The sequence below is a fragment of the Bicyclus anynana genome, chromosome 8, assembly GCF_947172395.1.
Source record: "Bicyclus anynana chromosome 8, ilBicAnyn1.1, whole genome shotgun sequence".
In the NCBI taxonomy this organism is placed as follows: Eukaryota; Metazoa; Arthropoda; class Insecta; order Lepidoptera; family Nymphalidae; genus Bicyclus; species Bicyclus anynana.
This window is the reverse complement of record NC_069090.1, coordinates 9051107-9072812: the sequence shown is the minus strand read 5'-3', so window position 1 is coordinate 9072812 and position 21706 is coordinate 9051107. Positions and strand designations below refer to the sequence as shown.

Sequence of the window (21706 nt, the reverse complement as noted above, 5' to 3'; positions counted from 1 at the left end):
AATTCTTGGGAGATAATGAATATTATTTCGTAAGAATCAAAGTGAATTCGTAGATTTGTATAATCAAAAATAGTTGAAAAAAAATATCTTCTTTTATTTCCACTAGGGTACAATGACTGGACCTGGGCTCCATGCAATTTTGGACCATCTCCTTTTCAACCAAATCCTTCCTTTAATCGTTCTGGAGTTATAAATTGACGTTATATCGTCCAAGCCGCTCCCCCCGGAAACTCCCTGGGGCGCAGAAAGGTTATGTGAGAAGCGATGCCCGATCTGAAGTGTGTGTAACCTCGTCTTACCGGTGCCATATCTGGTGGCGCGAGGACAATTCTTATGGATGGCGTTTGGCACACCAAACAAACTAAGCACAAATCGCAATCACAAATCTGTACATAGAGCAAAGTCGCAAAACCGTGTCACGTGGTAACTTATTTCAATAACCAAACAACAATGCGTATTGGCAGACGTCACTCGTAGAAAATTAAGAAAATTTTTAGGTATACAGGTTTCCTCACGATGTTTTTCCTTCACCGTTTGAGACGCGTGATATTTAATTTCTTAAACAATCTTAATGTTAATCGCAGAATAATTTAGAACAGCGTTATTTCTGTGTGGGCTCTTAAGAGCTCGGGTCATAGAATAGACTAAAATTTGTTTCAACATAAGATGAGTTGTATGATGATGGGGTTGATGTCTGTGGCAGATCAAACTAGCGACGCACGTCCACTCGTGCATGTTCGGCACGTTCCTGTGCAACACGAGCCGCGAGCGCGCCGAGTGCCGCGCCGCCGACACCACGGCGCAGGTGTGGCACCTGCTGCAGGCGCCCGCCTACCGGAACCACCTCTATTCGCCGCACTTGCAGCACGACCAGGTACGGCACAGCTTGGTGTGACGTGACTTATAGCAACAATGGTTGTAGAGGAAACACCTCGAGCAGGTCCCAGGACTTGGGTGTAGGCTTAAAGGATCCTTTCAGAATGCATAAACCATGCCCGACATGTTCTCCATGCACACACTAAGCAATGTATGATCAATAATTACAACATAAAACATTACAAAACATGCACAAAATTACTTTTATTTTACGTTTATTACCCGACTGGCAGCGTGACGGTGTCGCCGCTGCCTAACAAACAACTGAGCTCAAATCATCAAATACCCTCTTATAACCAACACTGATACCTCCTCTCCCCACAATAACAAGCATATTCGTGACGTTACTGTACAACATCTTTACTGAGTATTCGCCCGCGCAGTTCAGTGTAGCGGCATAATTATGACGACTGAGAAGAGTAACAGTTGCGGGCGGCAACACAACATAATTATATATTATGTTTATAGAGCGACATTCGCAAATAATGCATCATTTTAGAAAAAAAAAATATTACCTTAAAAAGATTATAGTGAGTTAACCTTAAAAGATAGCCTTTTTTAGCACTTATAAAAGGGGATGAAAATTGACATACGTATTTTTTACATGACTGTAAGCAAAGGAAGCTAAAAAAAAAATTAACCACATTCTTCTTTGATGCTCCCTGGTTGTAGCGTGATGTTTTAAAGCATATAGCCTTTCTCGACAAATTGACTATTCAACACGAAAATGTTGTTTCGATCGAACCACCTAGTTCCTGAAAACAGTGCGTTCAAACAAACAAACTTTTCAGCTTTATATATTAGTAAAAATGTGCAGGTAATATGGCCAGAGTGCAGCGTACGCGCTATGCAAGTGTGGTGGGGCCTCACTCGCGGCGAGAGAGAGCGCGAGCCCGCTGCGCGCGAGCAGCCGCCCGCTCCGCCGCCGCCCGCACCATCGCCACACCACAATGGTAATACCATAAAAATTTCTTTTATTTTGACACTATTAAAACCTCTGAAATAAACTATTAAATTGTTTCGTTTGTTTATTTTTATGTAATTGACAGCAACTCAGAATTAAATCTTCAAGTTATGCATTAAATACGACAGAAATAACCAGTTTATAACGATTGGTTCGAGTAATTAAAAATAAGAGTTTTTTTTTAATACAAAAAAGTGTTGTTTTTTAGGTACAAACTTAGAAATCCTCATAAACGTGACGTTTTTGTAAGGATGTCGAGTTCACTAGTATGCTAATTATTGTTATTGTATTATATACATTAGGGACAGTATTAGGTATTATAAAATATAATTGAGTTAAAGTGTGTGAATATTAAGAAAGATTACTTGATATTCAAATTTTTGATCAAGCGTGCATGCAACTTTAGTAACAGAGTTTTTTAATATAAATCCTAAAAAACATACCATAAGTTAAATATCACTTCTTGTTAATATTAATTTTTTTTCTTTCCTCAATTTTTTAGGTTTAATGACAAAAACTAGATCCTGTGATAATCTGCTGAACGAAGGAGAAAAAAAGACAGCACAGCGGCGGTGTAGTGACCCCAGTCTAGCTCCAGATGTTATGTTAGTTGGCCATTTTTTATTTTTCATAAATCATTTATGACATAACTAAATCAATTTGGCCCAAATTTTAGCTCAAGAGCAAAATATTTATTCATGACCATACTCCTCAAACTTGGTGTATGTGACAAGTGACATTCTTATACAAATAGTTATGCACATAGTGAATGATGTGCATTTTCCTTCTACACTTTAACCCGGGTGACCACTTGATTTTAAATACATATGTTTATTTATCTTGACACAATATTTTTGAAAAAATAATGTAGGTCATTGAAAATGTTAGCTAAAAGAGTACAAGACCGCTAAAAACGAAAGTGGACTGTATTTGCTTATACGCAGCTAAACAAAATATATATTATGTAATACATATGTAAATTTTAATATTATATTTACGTATATATTATATTATATTTATATTTTTTTTAATTACTTATATATATAATTACATATAATGTATTGCACCTTCCCGCTCTTTCTTCGCAAGTTCTCTCGTCAGGGGTTGCCTGGTAGAGATTACTTATCTACTTACTTACTTACTTATTATAAGGCCGCCTTTGCATGCTAAGTTTAATTTATGTTTTTAATGTTTCAATTTATAATTGTATTTTTGTGTGCAATAAAGTATTTCTTCTTCTTCTTCTTCTTCAAAGTGGCTAAAAGTAAGGAAAGCTTTTAAGTTATTGACCACAAAAAGTTGGTAATATTAACTTATATTTTTGTCAAACGCTCCGTTTGTAAGTGATTTGTTATAGTGACGTCATGAAACAGTTGACTCGTATTGTTAAAAACATATTTAAAAACTAAAATTTTCATATAATCACATCTCAAAAAAATCTCAATTTAGTAGAACGATAATGAACTATATAAGACCACTAGCTGACGCCGCGCGGTATTACCCGCGTGGTTCCCGTTCCCGTAGGAATACAGGGATAATATAGCCTATAGCCTTCCTCGATAAATGGGCTATCTAACACGGAAAGAATTTTTCAAATCGGACCAGTAGATCCTGAGATTAGCGCGTTCAATCAAACAAAAAAACAAACAAACTCTTTAGCTTTATAATATTAGTATAGATTTAAAAAAATCAACTAGCCTATTTTTTTTTTCCATAGGAAACTGTCCCTGGCGGTGAACGGTGCGAGCGCTGACAGCGAACGCTCGCACGCCGCACTCGCCGAGCCCGCACCGCGCTCGCTCACCGACAGCGGTGTCGACCAACTGCGCGCCGACACCGACACCGACACTGATCAGGTGATGATGATCATACTTATATTATTACACGTGTTGGCGTGAGTTATTCGATCGGTCGGCTCGTGTCTTCATGAGCCGATATAGTAGGAAATGTTCCGTGAGTTAGTTGGGACTCCCCATCTCATTCTTGTCGTGACGTTCAATCCGTCCACACCTTTAGTTGAATAATCCTTCATGGATTATTATGGTATATGTAAAAGAAGCGAGGAGAATGACTTGAATTGAGAAGGGTAGTGTTAGCTAGTTTTAAAAGACGTTTTTAACCCTACATCCTTCGGTCACAAGTCCGGTACTTCACTCAAGATTATTCTCTGCTATTCGAGGGTTTATTGTTAACATTATTGGTGGGAATTGGAAAAGAACATATGTTTCTTAGACATTTTTAATTAATTTTCCTTAAAGAATATAGACCTAGAGTTATAGGAAATACTCCCAAGCACTCTGACAAAAACTCAACTCTCTCAACTCACTCAAAAAAATAACAACACTTTTGACACTGGCTCAATCACTCGTCACGCGGAGCCAATAAACCGAGAAGAAATAGTTTCTAATACTGACAATCGTTTATAGGTCGACGGCCTACATCCTGACCACTTCGAAAACAACCGACTGCGTGATATAACGAGCAACTCGTCGTCTCTAGAACGTGAGATAGTGTCCGTGCCAACTGTTTCATTGGAGCAAGATAAGCCTGAGCTGAGTCCTGTGGTGAACCACGTCATAGTGAACGGGGAGGCGGATATTGCGGACATTACGGACAGTGTGCGGATCACAGCGGATGTGGACACGCCGGAAGAGCCGCCGGTGTTCGTGTGCGATACGTATACTGATGTCATTGGTATGGCTGAGGTGAGCATTTTTTTTAATTTTAGTTTTTACTTCCCTTTACAACAATGGTCGTGTAAGAGTTTAAATTGAGATTTCGGAGTTCCAACCTTGGAGCTATTTAGGCTTGAAGATTGCTGTTTGATTTTAACCACTTTCTGGCATAAGAAAGGTTAATGTAAAAGTAAGTAAAAAATCTTAAAATATAAACATAGTACTTTTTTAGGATTTTAAATATTAACAATTTCGTCATACATGATTGGCAGAAGCTCTCAAAATGATGTTAATGCTCCGCTCTTATAGGTCATAGGGTTGTTAGCCTTTGCCTAATCTTCCTCATTAAATAGACTGTCAGACACGAAATAATTGTTCAATTCGAACCTGTTCTTGATATTGGGCTAACCAATCAACAAACCAAACAAACAAACTCTTCAGCTTTATAACTACAATTATAAAATAATTAAAAACTTGTAAAATTTTATTTTCATTTGTTGGCTTTCACTTGTTCCTGATTTAGTCAAATTGTGCAATTCTAGGCTGCAAGAGAATCTGCAAGGACACGAAACATAAGTATTACATGGCGGTCCATATCTGAGTCCAGTAATCAATCGTCAACCGGTTTCGACCTCCCCGAGAACTCTCCGCAGAGCCGGTTGGAGCCCGCCACTCTGCGTTTGCAAGACATCGCGATAGACAACCACAACTCCACTGAAGGGGACGTGGTCAATCACAACATTATGAACGAGCTGACAAACCACAACAGGGAACCTGTTCAACCGAGCAATGGTGCTGTGAACGGCTTAGCGGATATTGCTACAAAGTTTTTGGAAGTCGATTTGAATGGTGAGTTACTTTTTCTTTGTGTAGTTTCCATAAATGCATTTTGAATACTATAAGGCAGGCTGCGTGCGATTCCTATTTTGTCAGATAGTCATATACTTACCAATTTTCACTAACGCTACAAAACTAGCCGCTAGCTCGCCCGGTCGCCCATTACTGTAGCTTGGTAATTTCGTTCGTAACACTCCCGATGTTGCGCACGGGGCGGTGGGCGTGTAGCGATGAATGAAAAACCCACGATGCTGCACGTCACTTCCCAGCACGTACGATTTCACACCTGCACAGTCTTTCAGCCCGTCGCCCGCATAACATGGGAGTGTTATCAACGAATTTGTGGAAAATAGTCGCTTAGTGGAAAAAGGTTTTTAGCTTTAGCTACTCTCTTTAGCGCTTAAGCCGTGATAGCCCAGTGGACTTTGATTGCATACATATCTAACTTTGAATTATATTTATATACATATAATGACAATTATTTCACATGAATGTGATAGTAGTAATAAAAGCTTGTTTGTGTTTCTATAAATAAAATATAATTGTTATTTACAATATTAAGTTTTACATTAAATAATTAAATTAAATACTAAACTAAAACTTACCTATAAATAAAATATAAAAACAACATTCAAAGCTATTATTTACATCTACTTTATATTTTAATAAAAATTTTAATGTTTTGCTGTTAAGTCAATAATAATGTTTCGAATATTTAAAATGTGACAATGTCATGAAAAAAAAAAGTAAATTACCAAAAAGAAATAATATTAAAGAGGTTTTCTTTTTACATCTCCCCCCCTTAAAAAAGAACTTTATCTAAATAATGTTCTCTAATTTATAATTGTTCTCTCATTAAGAACAGGATACAGTTTTGTGATATGATAAAAGTTTGATTCCGCTTTTTTGTGGCCGGTATCAACTTCATAGATTGAATTGGAAATCCTTTGTACAATTTTGAACGGTCCAATTCTTAATTCATCGGTTTTCTTTCTATTTAAACGATTTCCGTTTTCTACATATACTCTATCTCCTATTTTCAATCTATATTCTTGCCTATTCTGGTCGAATATTTTTTTATTATAATTGTGAGATTTTAGTGTGTTTTCCAGAGCTAGTTTTCTGTCTCTTTCTAGATCGTCTTTAGTGTATCTTGATTTCAGTTCATTTGGCAAAATATTCACATTTTCTCCTTGTAAAAGGTATTTTGGAGCAAATTTCGTAACAGTGTGTTCTGTTTCATTATATTTTTCTACACATTTTTGCGCAATTGTACTCCATGCTGTTTTATTCTGATTTTCATTAATCTTACACCTTATTTTATTGACTAATGTTTGATTTAGCCTTTCATTAAGTCCATTTGAAAAAGGTGTATCCACAGCAGTGAAAATCATTTTTATATTTTCCTGGTTCAGAAATTCTTTGAATTCCTTGGAATTGATACCAGGGTACTGGTCTGTTAATACCATATCTACTTTGTAAGTTTCTGTAACATTTTTCATTAGTTTAATAAAATCTGTGGAGCTTTGTGTCTTTGATGTAGAAATATAAGCATATCTTGTGAAATGATCAACTAAAAGATGTAAGTATTTTTTTGTTGATCGTGATCCTCCAAAACCGCCAATGGTATCAATTGATACAATGTGAAAAGGTTGTGTTGCAGGACCTAAATGAGACATTAAACCATATTTTGATTTCTTCCTTGATTTGTTTTTAATACAAGTTTCGCATTCATCACACATTTCTTTAATGTTTTTGATGAAATTTTTTGCTGTATAAAATGGTGTTAATTTATTTATCATCTGGGTCCTCCCAATGTGACAATAACTAACGTGAACATCTTTTATAAGATTTATGCTCATCTCTTCTGATAAAATAATCTTTTCCCGTCTTTTATTCTTTTTGTAGTAAATTCCATTTTTGTTAATAAGTTTTTGTTTTTGTAGGTCTTGATTTCTATATTGGTCATTCTTTATATCTTGTAGACTTATTAAATTTACAACTTTTAAACAATCATCTCTGTTTTCGTGTGGTTCTAAAACTGGGTTTCTGCTTAAGCAGTCGGCTTCCTGGTTGGATTTTCCTGGGTTATATTTTATCTTGAAGTTATATTGAGATAAATAATACATCAAATCTCCTAGTTCCTCATCAGTCCTTGATTTAATGTTCATGTTTTCTAATGGTTTATGATCTGAATATACAATAAATTCTTTTCCCATAAGCCAGTGTTGCCAATATTTTATAGATTCTTTTATTGCTAGGCACTCTAGATATATAGCTTTCTTCTTTTTTTGAGTTTCAGTTAACTTTTTTGAGAAATAAGCAACTGGTCTTATATCCTCATTTATATCTTTTTGTTTCAAAACCGCTCCTACACCCTTTATACTAGCGTCTGTATAAATGTATATTGGTAGTTCTGGGTCAAAAATATTTAGAACTGGTTTTGAACATAATAATGTTTTTATTTTATCAAATGCTTCTTGACATTCTGCAGTCCATATGAATTTCACATCTTTTCTTAATAAATTGTGTAATGGATCTAAAATAATTGCACTGTGTGGTATGAATTTATGATGAAAATTAACTTTTCCTAAGAATTGGCGTATATTTTTTTTTGTTTTTGGAAGTGGAAAGTTTTTTACAGCAGACAAATAATCTTTCAAAGGCCTTACTGAATTATTTTCTATTATGTGACCCAAATATTTTGCGTATTTTTCCGCAAAAGTACATTTTGAAAATTTCAGTTTTAAGCCTTCCTTTAGTATTGCCTCAAGTAACTTAGATATATGTAATATATGTTCTCCAAAAGTTTTAGAAAAAATTAAAATGTCATCTATAAAGTTTACTGCAAAACCAGAAAGTTCGTATTTTCTTATAATATTTCCCAATATTCTTTGGAAAATGGCTGACGCAGTCTTTAATCCAAACGGAAGACACGTCCATTGAAAATGTCCTTCTTGTGTAACAAAGCCAGTTTTGTATCTATCTTCTATTTTCAAAGGAATTGACCAAAAGGCTGAATTTATGTCAAAAGTAGAAAAATATTCGCAATTCACAGCTTTGATCATTAAATCTTCAATCAACGGAAATGGTTGTGATTGGGGAATAACAATTTTGTTCAATTCTCTAAAATCTATACATAGCCTTGTTCTCTTACCGTCTTCTTTTTTATATGCTAAAGTAACTGGGGCAGCAAATGGGCTATAAGATTCCTCAATTAAATTATTTTTTAATAGTTTTGATATCTGGCTTTCTATTTCTATTCTGTCTTCAGCTGTACATCTGTAAGGACGTTTGCAACAATATTTATCTACACTTAAATCAATATGTGCTTCATAATCCCGTACAGTGCCAATATCATATTTATCCTTAGCAAACACTTGTTTATATTTTTCTACCAACTTATCAATTTCTGATTGTTGGGATAAATCAAGATGATTTACCAATATTTCAAAATTTTCCGTGTCAATATGTTCATTGAAATTCACTTCACATTTATTTATGTCTTCATTTTCTTTTGGATCATTAAATTGTACGATTTTTAGTTGTTCATTTTGCATCAACTTAAAGTTTTAAATACAATCTAGTCCAATCAAAAAGTCATAAAATTAAAATTTATAATAATATAATTATATAATTAAAATTAAAATGTTCATTATCTATAACGAAGATATCCATAACTCTTTCAATATTGTATATTTTTATTTTAAGTTTTATTATACCTTTTGTTTTCTTCTCACCATTAATAGTTTTCAAGCTTACTATTTGGGTATTGTTTGAATTATCATTTTTCTGTATTTTTAATAATTTTGCATTAATCAATGATACATTCGAACCTGAATCATAAATTCCAGAAATATCTAACGTATCATTCAATAGTAACTTTACTTTTATTAATGGTGGCACATCTAGTTTTTTGGACTCTCTTCATTCAGTTCAACTTCCAATTCAGAGTTATTTACAGTTTTAACAACTCCTGTTTTATCTTTATCCTTAAACCAACAATTTTCTATTAAATGGTAACGTTTCCCCTTTTTTTCTTTCACACATATGGGGCATGGTTTTGTTTGTTCCTTTTTAATTAATTTAGTGTCAGAGCAAATACTGTTTTTATTATCATATTTATTATTTCTTACAAGGTGTTCCAATTTCCCAATTTCATAATAAAGATCCTCAGTACTTTTTAAAGCTGCTCGATCAATCTGATCCCCCACATAATTCGGTAATCCAACCGCTATAAGGTCAATAAGTGTTTCGGTATCAATTGATTTCCTTACTTCCAGTAAAAGTTTTTCTTTTTTTAAACCATATGCGAGTAATGAACCTGTTTGATATTTAAAGGACAGAGCATATCTAATGGGTGACAATCCTTTGTTTGCAAATGTTTCACAAAAACTTTTTTCCCATTTGTCCCATTTTGATTCTATTGTATGTTTCATTATCATACAACTATACCAATCGACACTAGATTGCTCCATAAAATTTTTTAAAACTTTAATTTTCTTTATATCTTCCTTTATGTCAAAACGTTCACATTCTTTATTAAAATCCTTTAGCCATTGATAAGCATTTGAGTTTCTACCATTGAATTTTTCAATCATGAAATCTTTTGCAATATTCCCTAAATTTTGATTTTCAGGTTTGTTTTGTCTTTCTTCAAGCATTTTTTCTAACAATTTTTCTAGTACTCCATGTGAACTACTAGGTATAATTTCAGAATAGTTTAGAATTTCTTCGAGATAAAAATCATAAAATTGTACATTTTGCTCCGCATCCAAATAAATATCTTTTATTTCCTTAGTTAAGGTTATCCAGACTTTCCTCGTTTGGTATCTTTTATTCAAGGATTTTTTTACCTTAATAAAGTTTGGAGTATTATAAATTGTTTGGTGGAGATTTACCGGCTGATATTCCTCTGGTATACTGAAAGTTTTACCATCAGGTGTGGCAATCGAAGTTACACATATTGCGTTTGATTTTCCATCACTTGTTGGTTTTACTTTAAAATCAAACCTCAGTTTCTCCATTTTTCGTAAAATAGTTGCATAAATGTTGTTTTATAATGACAATTATTTCACATGAATGTGATAGTAGTAATAAAAGCTTGTTTGTGTTTCTATAAATAAAATATAATTGTTATTTACAATATTAAGTTTTACATTAAATAATTAAATTAAATACTAAACTAAAACTTACCTATAAATAAAATATAAAAACAACATTCAAAGCTATTATTTACATCTACTTTATATTTTAATAAAAATTTTAATGTTTTGCTGTTAAGTCAATAATAATGTTTCGAATATTTAAAATGTGACAATGTCATGAAAAAAAAAAGTAAATTACCAAAAAGAAATAATATTAAAGAGGTTTTCTTTTTACATACAGTTAGGTACGAGTATTTGTAAAAAATTAAATATCACTTACCTCGTACCTGCCGTGAGGAAACCTGCATGCATACCTGAGAATTTTCTCAACTCTCTACATGTGTGAAGTCTGCCAATCCGCATTGGGTCACTGGTCGACTATTAGCCTAACTAATGATTTTAAACTTATTTCGTGGTTATTCATTATGAATATTATTTAAACTGACATACCACGATAAAACGACGAGTTTTTTTTTTCTCTCTCTCTCCAATCTCGTCGTTTTATCGTGGTATGTGCCCGTTTAAATAATATACGTATTAGCCTCACATTCTGAGAGGACACTCGTGCTCAATATGGGTGATTAATTAAGCTGGGGTTGTGTTGGCAGACGCGGCGTCGTCGAGCGGCACGAGCTCGGAGAGCGAGGGCGAGGGCGCGGCGCGCTGCAGCACGCGCGTGGCGAGCCAGCTCACGCTGTGCCCCGCCTCCCCGCGCCGCGCCTCGTGCCCCGCCGCCTGCCCCTCGTGCCCGCACTGCGTCTGCGTCTGCGCCAACGGGAACGGGAACGGTGAGACCTTACTGCAGCTCTCTTATACTACTGTGCAATGACTCTTGTCCTTAGTTTATTGGCTCCGCGCGTCGAGCGATTGAATCAGTGCATTTGCGGTTTATACTATCATCCATACTAAAGTTATGAATGCGAAAGTAACAGTTTCTTCATGTAAAGCTAAAGTAACAGTAAAAGTAGTAAGTAGTAAGGAAGACCTTATTTTTCCGTGAATAAGACCGTTACTTTTGCTTTATGACGTTACTTTGACTGTTACTTGCGATGAAGAAGCTGGCCGTCAGTCTTTTTGTGTGTCACCTTTTGCCACAGATGCATTCTCAAAACTGTGTAATGTTATTTGGAGTATAGATTATATGATTTGAAAATGTGACGTGGGGAATATTGATCAAGTCTTCAAACTTGATCAATATTCCCCACGTCACATTTTCAAATCGGTTCAGACGTCTTCGAGTAATCGGTGAACATACATAAAAAAAGAACAAAGACTACTTATTTAAGAGAATGTTTTTTTTAATCTCTTTATTTGGTCTACCAAAAGATACACAAATATTACAATCATTAAACATAAATACAAGGAGCTTAAAGATATAAAATGCAAATCTATTTATTTTATTGGTAAACACCGCATGCAACTAACTTGTCAAATCTAAAGTTTAAAATGTATTCACAATATTAATGTCTTTAAACACGATTAGTGAGGAAATCTACAATTATTACGTAATAATTTTTATACCTTAAAACAACTAAGTTTTGGTTGTTGTTTCCCAGGTAGTGCCCCAGAAGCGTTGCCCTCGAGCGCGTGTTGGTGCGGCATGTGCGGCGAGGCGGACGGTGCGGCGCGCGTGCGGTGCGTGTGCGGCGACGCGGGCGGTGCGCGCGTGCAGTGCGCGTGCGGCGAGGCGAGCGGCGCGTCGCGCGTGCGGTGCGTGTGCGGCGCGGGCGTGCGCACGCACTGCGACTCGCTGGACGGCCTGCCGCCCGCCGCCGACCCGCTGCAGGCGCGCTTGCACCAGATCATCCTCTACCAGAAGGTATATTATTTAGCTGGTGGCATTGCATTGAACTTGAACTCCTTATGATTAATTGTAGCCTGGAAGCTATTACTACGTCGGTATCGTCGATACCGTCAATATGTCGATATCAGAATTGATTTATTTATTACAATATTTATCATACGACATAATGATATATTATATATATTAGTTTATTTTATGATATTTATATTTATTATGTAATTTGTGTATTATGGTTTATGTATTAGTGTGTAGTTATTTGTATGTATGTATAATGTACATTATTATTACGTACACACCACCTACAGTTATCTTAATAAGTTCCTAAGCCTAAGGTTGCCTGGAAGAGATCGCTACTAAGCGATAAGGCCGCCTTTTGTATTCTACTTTTTCTTATGTTTCTGTTTTGATTGTTTTCTTTTATTTTTTGTGGTGTACAAATAAAGAGTATTAAATAAATAAATAAAATTGATATCGACGTATCGACGGCAGATTGCAGAAATTCTATCTCATTCCACTTTTCCGCGTTTTAAGCGTGAAATTTAGTTACTCACAAATCCTGCGGGATACGTGGATTTCTCATGACTGTATACATTGGTTCAGTAGTTACGACTTTATAAACATACTAGTAGACGCCGCGCGGTTTCACCCGCATGGTTCGAATTTCCGCAGGAATACGGGGATAAAATAGCTTAAAGCTTTCCTCGATAAATGGATAATCTAACATCTAACACTGAAAGATTTTTTTAAATCAGACCAGTAGTTCCTAAAATTAGTGCGTACAAACAAACAAACTCTTCTGCATTATAATATTAGTATTAAGATATACATTAACTTTTGCCTTTATTAATATTAATGTGAAGTGTTGTAACAAAAAGCAATACCTTAACAATACAAAACTCCTTTCACAGAAAGTAGTGGAGGACTTGCGAGGACAACTGCGCGACGCCCGCGAGGCGCTGCGTCGTGCGTCGCCCGCGCCCGCTGCGTTGCCGCCGCCGCACACGCAGGTACGAAGATATCTCCAATATTTTATTTAATTTGCCCTGTATAATATAGTTAGTGTGTTTAGTGTGGGTAAGAGAAATTTAAAAAGTAATAGCGATTAGTAGCGCCATTTCTCGTTTCGGACTTGCTTTACTTCACAAGCTCCTACTAGTTCTTTCACAATTATGTCGTTAACTTGTGTTGTGTCGTAGTATAGTGTTGGTACAGATAACGCTTTTTAAATTTAATGTTATGTCATTTCGATTACACTTTTCGTAACGCATTCACCAAGTTTCTTCGCAAGTCAAGCATGCGTAACGATGTTTTACTTCGATAAATTAAATTTAGAAACTTAATTAAACCACTCACACAAATATATATATGTTTAAATGATTGAGGTACAATCTTTGACAAAATAACTTAATCGCTCGCCGCACAGGGCCAAGAAGGAAACAAATAAATATGATATAAGTGTTGCTGTTGTCGCAGGCGGCAGGCAACAGCAACGGGAACGGCACCGCGAGCCGCAGTCTGCGCAGCGGCAGCAGCAGCGGCGCGGCGAGCGGCAGCAGCAGCGGCAGCGCCTCCGAGGTGGAGGTGGGCGAGGAGGCGCGCGGCGTGCTGTGGCTGCCCGACAGCGCCGCGCCGCGCTGCCAGCACTGCCGCAACCAGTTCTGGCTGGCGCGGCGCCGGCACCACTGCAGGTGAGCCAGCAGCGCCGCGACCAAGGTCCAACGGACGTTGGCTCGCTTTTAGACCTTGTCCAGAAGGGGCGAATTCGTCGCGAATCGTATCGCGCGAATTCATACGTCGAAGTACTAGACATTAATAGATCGCGTCCACAAGCATCGCGCGAATTCAAAATACGCGCGTAAATCGCCTGCACTGCGCGATGCACGACTCTCGACTCGCGCGTGATTACCGCGTATTGCGCGCGAGTCGAGATACTAGGGACGCCTTGTTGCGTCCAGTCAACTCTAGAGCGAGTGCACGTTCAACTCCATGTTTAATACTGAATTTCTCCCCAAATGCTCGCGTGTTGGTATGCGCCTTGTGGACGCAACGGTCGCGCGTAATACGCGCGAGAGAATCGCGGCGAATTTGCCCTTTCTGGACTGAGCCTTAAACTGCTGGATTAGCGATCCTACACCAGAAACGCAGTGTTGGTCAACCGAGGCCTAACAGCAATAAATATCTGTCGGCAAATTATTATAATGATTATGATTATCTATACTTATAATAAATCTGTAGAGAGGTCAATTTTGCACTATAAATATATTTCCAAAATAACTATCAGTGGGTGATTAGTGGTCGATACTGATGCCAAAAATGCAATCAGTAAAATTTTTGTCTATCTGTCTTGTCTGTCTGTCTGCATGTTCTTTATAGAAACAAAAAGTACTCGACGGATTTTAACGAAACTTGGTACAATTATTCAACATACTCCTGGGCAGGTTATAGTATACTTTTCATCACGCTATGATCAATAGGAGCAGAGCAGTGAAGGGAAATATTAGGAAAACGGGAGAAGTTACTCCATTTTTTAAGCTTCTGTCGCCGTCCCGTGGTAGGGTAGGGGTAGGGTAGGGATAGGGTAGTGGTAGGGTAAGGATAGGGTAGGGGTACGTTAGAGGTAGGGTAAGGGTAGGATAGGGTAGGGTAGGGAAGGGGTAGGGAGGGGCTAGGTAGGGGTAGGGTAGGGTTGGGTAGGGTAAGGGGTACGGGTAGTAGTGGGGTTTCACGCGGACGAAGTCGCGGGCGTCCGCTAGTATTGTATAAATGGCTCTAGCTTGTTATTTTTCTATGTATTTCAAAATCAATGCCACTTTTCATTGTAATTTTATAACTCTAGAACGGGCTCACCTATCCAAAGCAAATGTTTAGGTTTTGTTCGGACTATTTAGTGGATTTTGTGAAGTTTGCACACAATCAGTCGAGCGTTATATCCTAATGTTATTCAGACGTACAAATTAAGTATTCATAAATAAATAAAATAGATAAACTTGTATCGCAGGCGGTGTGGCGGCATTTTCTGCGGGTCGTGCTCGGAGATGAGTCCGTGGGGCGACATGGGCGCCGTGCGCGTGTGCCGTCGCTGCCGCGCGCTGCGGTGACCGCGCCCCGCCCACTAGCGCCCACGACTGCCCACGTGCCCACGAGCCGGCTCCCTGCCCACTACACCTTGCTCTAACTTCGTCACTCTCCCGTACACCGCGCAGTCACATTGAACTTCAGAAAGAGATGCAGTCGAAACTCGATCATATGGACCTTTGTTCTACAGATTTTAGATGTTAATATTTATTACAGAAAGCTTTGGATGTTGTGACAGTACCTGGTGCCATCCCCATCGATCTCCTATTAAAAAGTGGATGCACAATCTGCGACCAAAAACGTCCCCACTCAATGAGTGCCAAACACAACTTCTTGGCACTCAATTCAAGCAGTCGCATTTGCAAATTCAACCTTAAAATCAATTTTTTGAATTTGGGATTTTATTGAATATTGGACTATATTTAAAAACCTTAAAATGTAGGTATAATTTCCTTTACCAATAATTCTAAAACTGTCAAAGCAAAATAAGCCATTATTTAGGTGGAATTTTCTACATGATTGTGCGTCCTTTTATTATAAGAGGTCAATGGACAGCACCTACTTATTATTAAACTGCTATACAAACCATAATATAGGTGGTACCATTGCTCATTATAGAGAATCTATCGCATATTTCAATTACCCGGATTTTCGATTAATTGAATGCCATAGGACACTCATAGGTTCTATTAATCGAGTTTCTACTGTAGCTCGCTTCTTCGTAGAGCGCCATCTCAGTCGCACACACGGAATGTCACATGGGTACGAGCGAGAAAGAGCAGCGTTCTTCTGAAGTTCAATTTACTTAAATGACGTAAAGCTTCTTGTTGGCGTTGAATTTAATTTAGAAATGAAAAGGTTACATTATGTTATTTTACAGTTAGATAATTATTATTTATTGCTCATAGTATTTAGACAAAATCGTGGACTAAAAAATGATAAACTATTCACCAGGCGAAAATAGTCTTTTATAAACGCCAAAGAGCGAAAGCACAGACTCGGTAATTTATATTGTCTGTGGCTAAATTAAAAATTCACAAGTTAAAACTGGTAATTCAAACAAATAAAAGTTATTAGCAAAGTAAATTGAGCTGCCTTGGCTAAAAGTCAAAATTCATTAAAATAAAGAAGAAATTTATTAAATGCATTAAGTATAAATTGTATGGAAGATTGAGAATTATTTTAAATCTTAAGAGATGCGCCAACTTTAGTGGAATTTCTGATTATTTTATTTAAATTTTGGCGTAAATTTCTAGTAACTTATTTGTTTATTCGTATTCAACGCATGCAAGAAGCTTTAGGCCGTCTACGCATCCATTCATTGTCTGACATTGTATGGTCAGCAACAAATTCTAATTGTTTAATAAATCGTAAAATATTAATAAAACCTTGGGAGTTACTATTTTAGATCAAGGTTGTACAGAGATGTAAAATATTTTAACCGATTGAAAATTCCGTCAACTATCTAACTACAACTTAAGAACTGTTCGTATAAGTTGCTATTTATTAAAAAAAAAAAATGTCTTCGGCTTGAACTGTTACGGAACTCTGTTACACTTTAACTCTAACACAAATACTGAGAATGTATTATAGTAGGGGAGCCCGGGATGCTAAATTTGCAGTTACTAAAGCGTCATGGGGACCGATTGCATTTGGTAGATTAAAACATAGGAAGAATATTTGGTTATTTACTTTTTTTTTTGCTTTTAGCGGTGGGAAAAATCAAAGCAATTTATATAATTCTATTACTTTGACAATTTTATGGATTAATTAATAGATTATTTTCTTCAAAACAAGTAAAAAATTAATCGCGAATTTTGTAACTTTGGGATGATGGCGTTAAATTACGCTCAAATCGTTAGATTTTCGAAATGCACACCTTTTTAGTAATTACTAACCTACTATATCCTTATCTGACGTTCTGGTTGAGTATTTCTGAAGTTATTTTTTTTTGTTTGCTCTAAACGTATATTATACGTACTCAACAACATTTCCTAGTTCCTTATGTTCATCTGTCGCGCTCGAGTAACTGCAAGAATCCCGTCTTCGGCTCCCCTACTATAAAGAGAAATGTCGAATTTAATCCAGCCAAGTGCGTGATGCTAATTTTCGTTTTATTTATTTATATTAAACATCTTTTAGTCTTGACTAACATTTCTATTTTTTTTAATCATCTATAATATCAATATAGTAGACAGTTGGAATTCTTTTAACTTTACGCAAAACGCACTTGGTCCCATAAAACTGGTGGTATAATGTTGGCGAAAACAGTTATTATAACTGTGTGCAATTAGTTGACCACGAGCAGTAGCGTGCACAACATAGGTGCAAAAATGCCCTGCCTACCCTGAGAACTCGTTACGAACCTGTTTTGCGTTAGGAATTTTCCTGTTTTGTACCTATTAAAAAATACATACTCTATTAAAAAACTCTCTGCACGCCATTAACCACGAGGCACGACTCAAGTGTGAGCGCAGGATTGGAGAGAGTGGGGAATGGATGCCTAGAGCGTCAATACCATAAGGTGGACCTCTATTTATCGTTTGTTAAGGCGCGTCAGTTGGTTTTTCCATTTAAATGTCGCGTTCTGACCATATTTTGGGTGTCAGCTCTAGTATCTAGTCATACATTCTGAATGCTTTGGTTATTCGATTCTTTGCCAAATTTGTCAAGATGATTTTGCCAAGTTTTACCTGCGCAAAGCATTAAATTAAAGCAAAAACCACGACATATTAATAAAAATTGGCGAATCGTCAGTCGTTAATTTTTATTAATATATTGTTACTCATATTTGTCTGACGTGTCGTGACGTGACGCATCATAACAGAATCGATATAATACATTTTGTACACTGATTCTGTTCTGTCACGACACGTCTGACAAATGTAAAATCCGGCTTAAGTGTGAATAATACTAAATACTAACTTAATTTAGTATTTAGTATTAGTATGGTTACGGTTATCCGTTTTACAAAACCGATTCCGTTTTGATGCGTCATCATGGCAATACACGTCAAATATAGTTCCGACTTTAAACCCTCTCTCTCGTGGCCAACTAATTGCGCGCAGGCTATGGATATTTTGAACTTGTTTACTTCTATAAAAGTAATACATGGACATTCTTGGTGCTGCGTAGAGTGAATTCATTTTGACTTACACTTCGTTCTATGTTTCCTGAAACTCGCGAACCAGCTACAAGAGGGTCCTAATTATTGCATTGCAAGACATCATTTTATTTTATTTATACTAGTCAGCCCGATTTGTTGAACGTGGCTTTTAATATTGTTTTGTTATTTTTTTTAAGAATGCGAATGTTTGATCATTTGATTTTTTTTTCTTGACATAATGACAGGTTACTCCAACTTTATAAATTATATTTATCTATGTTATATATTGAGAAATATATGATGTAATTAAATAGAGGCAGAATTGTGGATACATGTGACATGATTCTGACGGTTATAAGCGTGAAATTAACAATCCAGACGGTTTATACATACAAGGAGGTTTGCACGGAAATATGTACTTTATTTTTTTATGAAATAAAGTTCATATTAGACGGTAACATGCGCAATTCGATAAGTGGGATATATTGTTTTAGACAAAACGATGAAAAATTATAGAAAATTGTGAGTAACGTTGTGATCAGAGAAGGGGCCATAGAGGATATTAGAAGGTTGTTAGCGAATGTGCATGGTGTGAAGTCTGATTTATTTTTATTACTTGGTTACTGGTCGTTTGGTCGGCAACCAAACTGTCAAAGCCACTATAGACTGAACTGTTAGATAATTCGTGGCTACGAAATGACGGTGTACGGCCGGCGGATCCTTTACACGGCGTCGTTTTATAAATCTCTCATATAGTCTGATCAGAAAGATGAAAGAAGAAGTCCAGAATTGTATGGAGCCCAGGATCAGTCATTGTACCCTGGCGGAAATAAAAGAAAATATATTTTTTAACTATTTTTGACTATACTAATCTACGAATTTACTTTGAATTATTTCGGAATAATATTCATTCTCGTTCCAAGAAATGCAACACTACTATAGGTAATAAAGGCGAATTGATGACGTTTTCAATGCACTAGTCGATTTGACGTTTGCTGCCAATTGTCATGTCATAGTTGCTGTCAAAAACTTGGGTTTTAATTTTATTTATTTCTTTTTATTTAGTTTGATTTATTCACTCATTTAGATTTTAATAAAATCCTTGTATTCTTTAAATTTTAATGATACAGGGTACAAGACTGGACTTGAAATTGACCATCTCCTATAATAAACTAATTCTTCTACTAGAAAAGCACAGACAACTAAAAGCTACTTACTCTATCAAGTTTTTTCTAGTTCTGGTAAGGCTATACTGGATTGGAAGAATAACTAATTAACACTCGCACTTCTGAATTTTGTTTTTGTCCTATAATCATTCTGAACATTGTAAATTATTTTACTCGACATCGATGCAGCATTGTAAAGAAAATCATATTTAATCACGGGAAATGGCCTTTGTGACGATTTATGGTAGTTATACATTGGCATAGCCCACAGTGTCATTTACGAGATTTTGAGGAAGCTTTGTTACTTAGTTGATATCTTTAATATGTATAGGTAAAGCGCATAACATACGAGAGAGGTTCGTGCGTCAATGAATAAATGTTGAAGTGCCGACTCCTCACTCACCTACGCGGAGTGGTTTACCTTTATCCGATATGCCATGGATATGTTATTTTAATGTTATAGATATTCTATTTTGGGAAGAAGGTGGAAGGTGACAAGACAAGACAAGTTAAGTGGATGGAAGCTAATGTAAGCACACCAGTAATTCTGAGAAATGTAATGTTAAAATACCTATTAGATACACTTTTACCAAAAAAGCAGTTGATTAGCTACCACTTACAGATAGGACAGTCTCGTTTGTGTATGAATGGACGCAACTGTCTGTACATCTAACTTTTACAACCAAAGATAAACGGTCTTTCCAAAATGGAATATACAGATTCCTCCAAAATGATATACCTCGTAGAATGGGTTCTATTCTACAAGGTATACGTAGTGTCGACTACCGTGGGTGTTGAATGTGTCTCTGCCATAAATAAACATTAGTATTGTTCCGTCGCACATTATGTAAAAGATTTATGCCGCCGTAGGATAAAGCCTGTTGACTATTTCCTAGTTAAATATACGCTGCTAGAAGTTTATCGAATGCATGACTTTATAAGTCTATATTATTTGTATATTAAAGTTAGTGTTTCTATATATATTATTATTTGCTTTGTATAATTAAAAGCCAATGCCGTATTGTTAATATAAACTAAGACTTAATTATTATCGAAAATTTAACGCCTTGCAAAAGTCACGGTTAGGATGCGTTTCCGTCGAGTGGGTTGTGCTGAAGGGTGAAGATCGAGTTAAATTATTATCTTGCAGTAATGTAATATTATGTTGGAACGCATCCTAGGTCTTGTAAAATCGATAAATGTATGTATAACCGAATACCCGATTTTCCTACGAATATAATAAATTAGCGTAACTACGAGTTTTGTATTTTATTTGTGATATTGATGATAATTTTTATATGATAATAATATAAGAGTTTAAAACATGTTGATACACAATAAATTTATGGTGATTTAACAGTCGCGGTGCGTGATCGTTGATTTTATTGAATTATTGTTGACGGCAATAATTTTAATAGGTGTTTGCGAATAGCATGGGATTCTTATAATAGCCATTTTAATGTAAGTATCAAAATAATAACCATGGAAACTAAAGTTAAAAATTAACGAGGTCAACCATAATTTGCTTAATTATCTTTGAACTTAACTAAATGTTGTATTTTGTCAACGGTTGGTTGCAATTGGTCTTCTACTTTATTGTGATTGGAAATCATTGAATCTGAGTGAAATGTCCCTAATTTTGGGGCTAATTTACTAATCGTCTTGATGTTTGGCCTTATTTAGTTTGTCTTCTTTTTTGGCACAAAGTATACCTACTACAATTCATTTGAATTTATATTATATTATACGTTGTTTTCTTTATTTATATTGATTTCTATCATGGGTCGATGTCAAGACGGTTTCTGTGTAAAGTGAAAAGATTTGGAGTGTTCTGTTTAACAGCAGGAATTGTTATACTTGCATATATTTTATACTGAATGAAGCTCGGAGTAACTTTAAGTTCATTGTCCAAGTGCAAACTTGTTTGTGACCAATGAATGGTATAATGTGAAATAAAGCATATTTAGTTTTGCGAAGTATTTCATTTCAATTACCTTCCTTCTATGTGAATCAAATGAATTGCCATTTGTACGAGATCATCACCCAGGCAGCATCG

The 21706-nt window shown here is 36.0% G+C and overlaps 1 protein-coding gene across 6 annotated transcripts in view; it reads left to right on the top strand.

Annotated features, from left to right (window-relative positions):
* Window positions 1-21622, top strand: part of LOC112049949 (myotubularin-related protein 3) — an 82559-nt gene extending 60937 nt beyond the window's left edge. For all 6 annotated transcript variants that reach the window (XM_052882747.1, XM_052882745.1, XM_052882744.1 and 3 more), the window contains 11 exons: window positions 704-874; window positions 1694-1829; window positions 2343-2445; window positions 3558-3696; window positions 4267-4545; window positions 5058-5364; window positions 11108-11287; window positions 12056-12318; window positions 13212-13310; window positions 13777-13991; window positions 15302-21622. In XM_052882747.1, coding sequence (XP_052738707.1) covers window positions 704-874; window positions 1694-1829; window positions 2343-2445; window positions 3558-3696; window positions 4267-4545; window positions 5058-5364; window positions 11108-11287; window positions 12056-12318; window positions 13212-13310; window positions 13777-13991; window positions 15302-15401 — 1992 coding nt within the window. In that variant the 3' untranslated portion in view covers window positions 15402-21622. The remainder of the gene's footprint in view (window positions 1-703; window positions 875-1693; window positions 1830-2342; window positions 2446-3557; window positions 3697-4266; window positions 4546-5057; window positions 5365-11107; window positions 11288-12055; window positions 12319-13211; window positions 13311-13776; window positions 13992-15301) is intronic.
* Window positions 21623-21706: the final 84 nt, after the last annotated feature.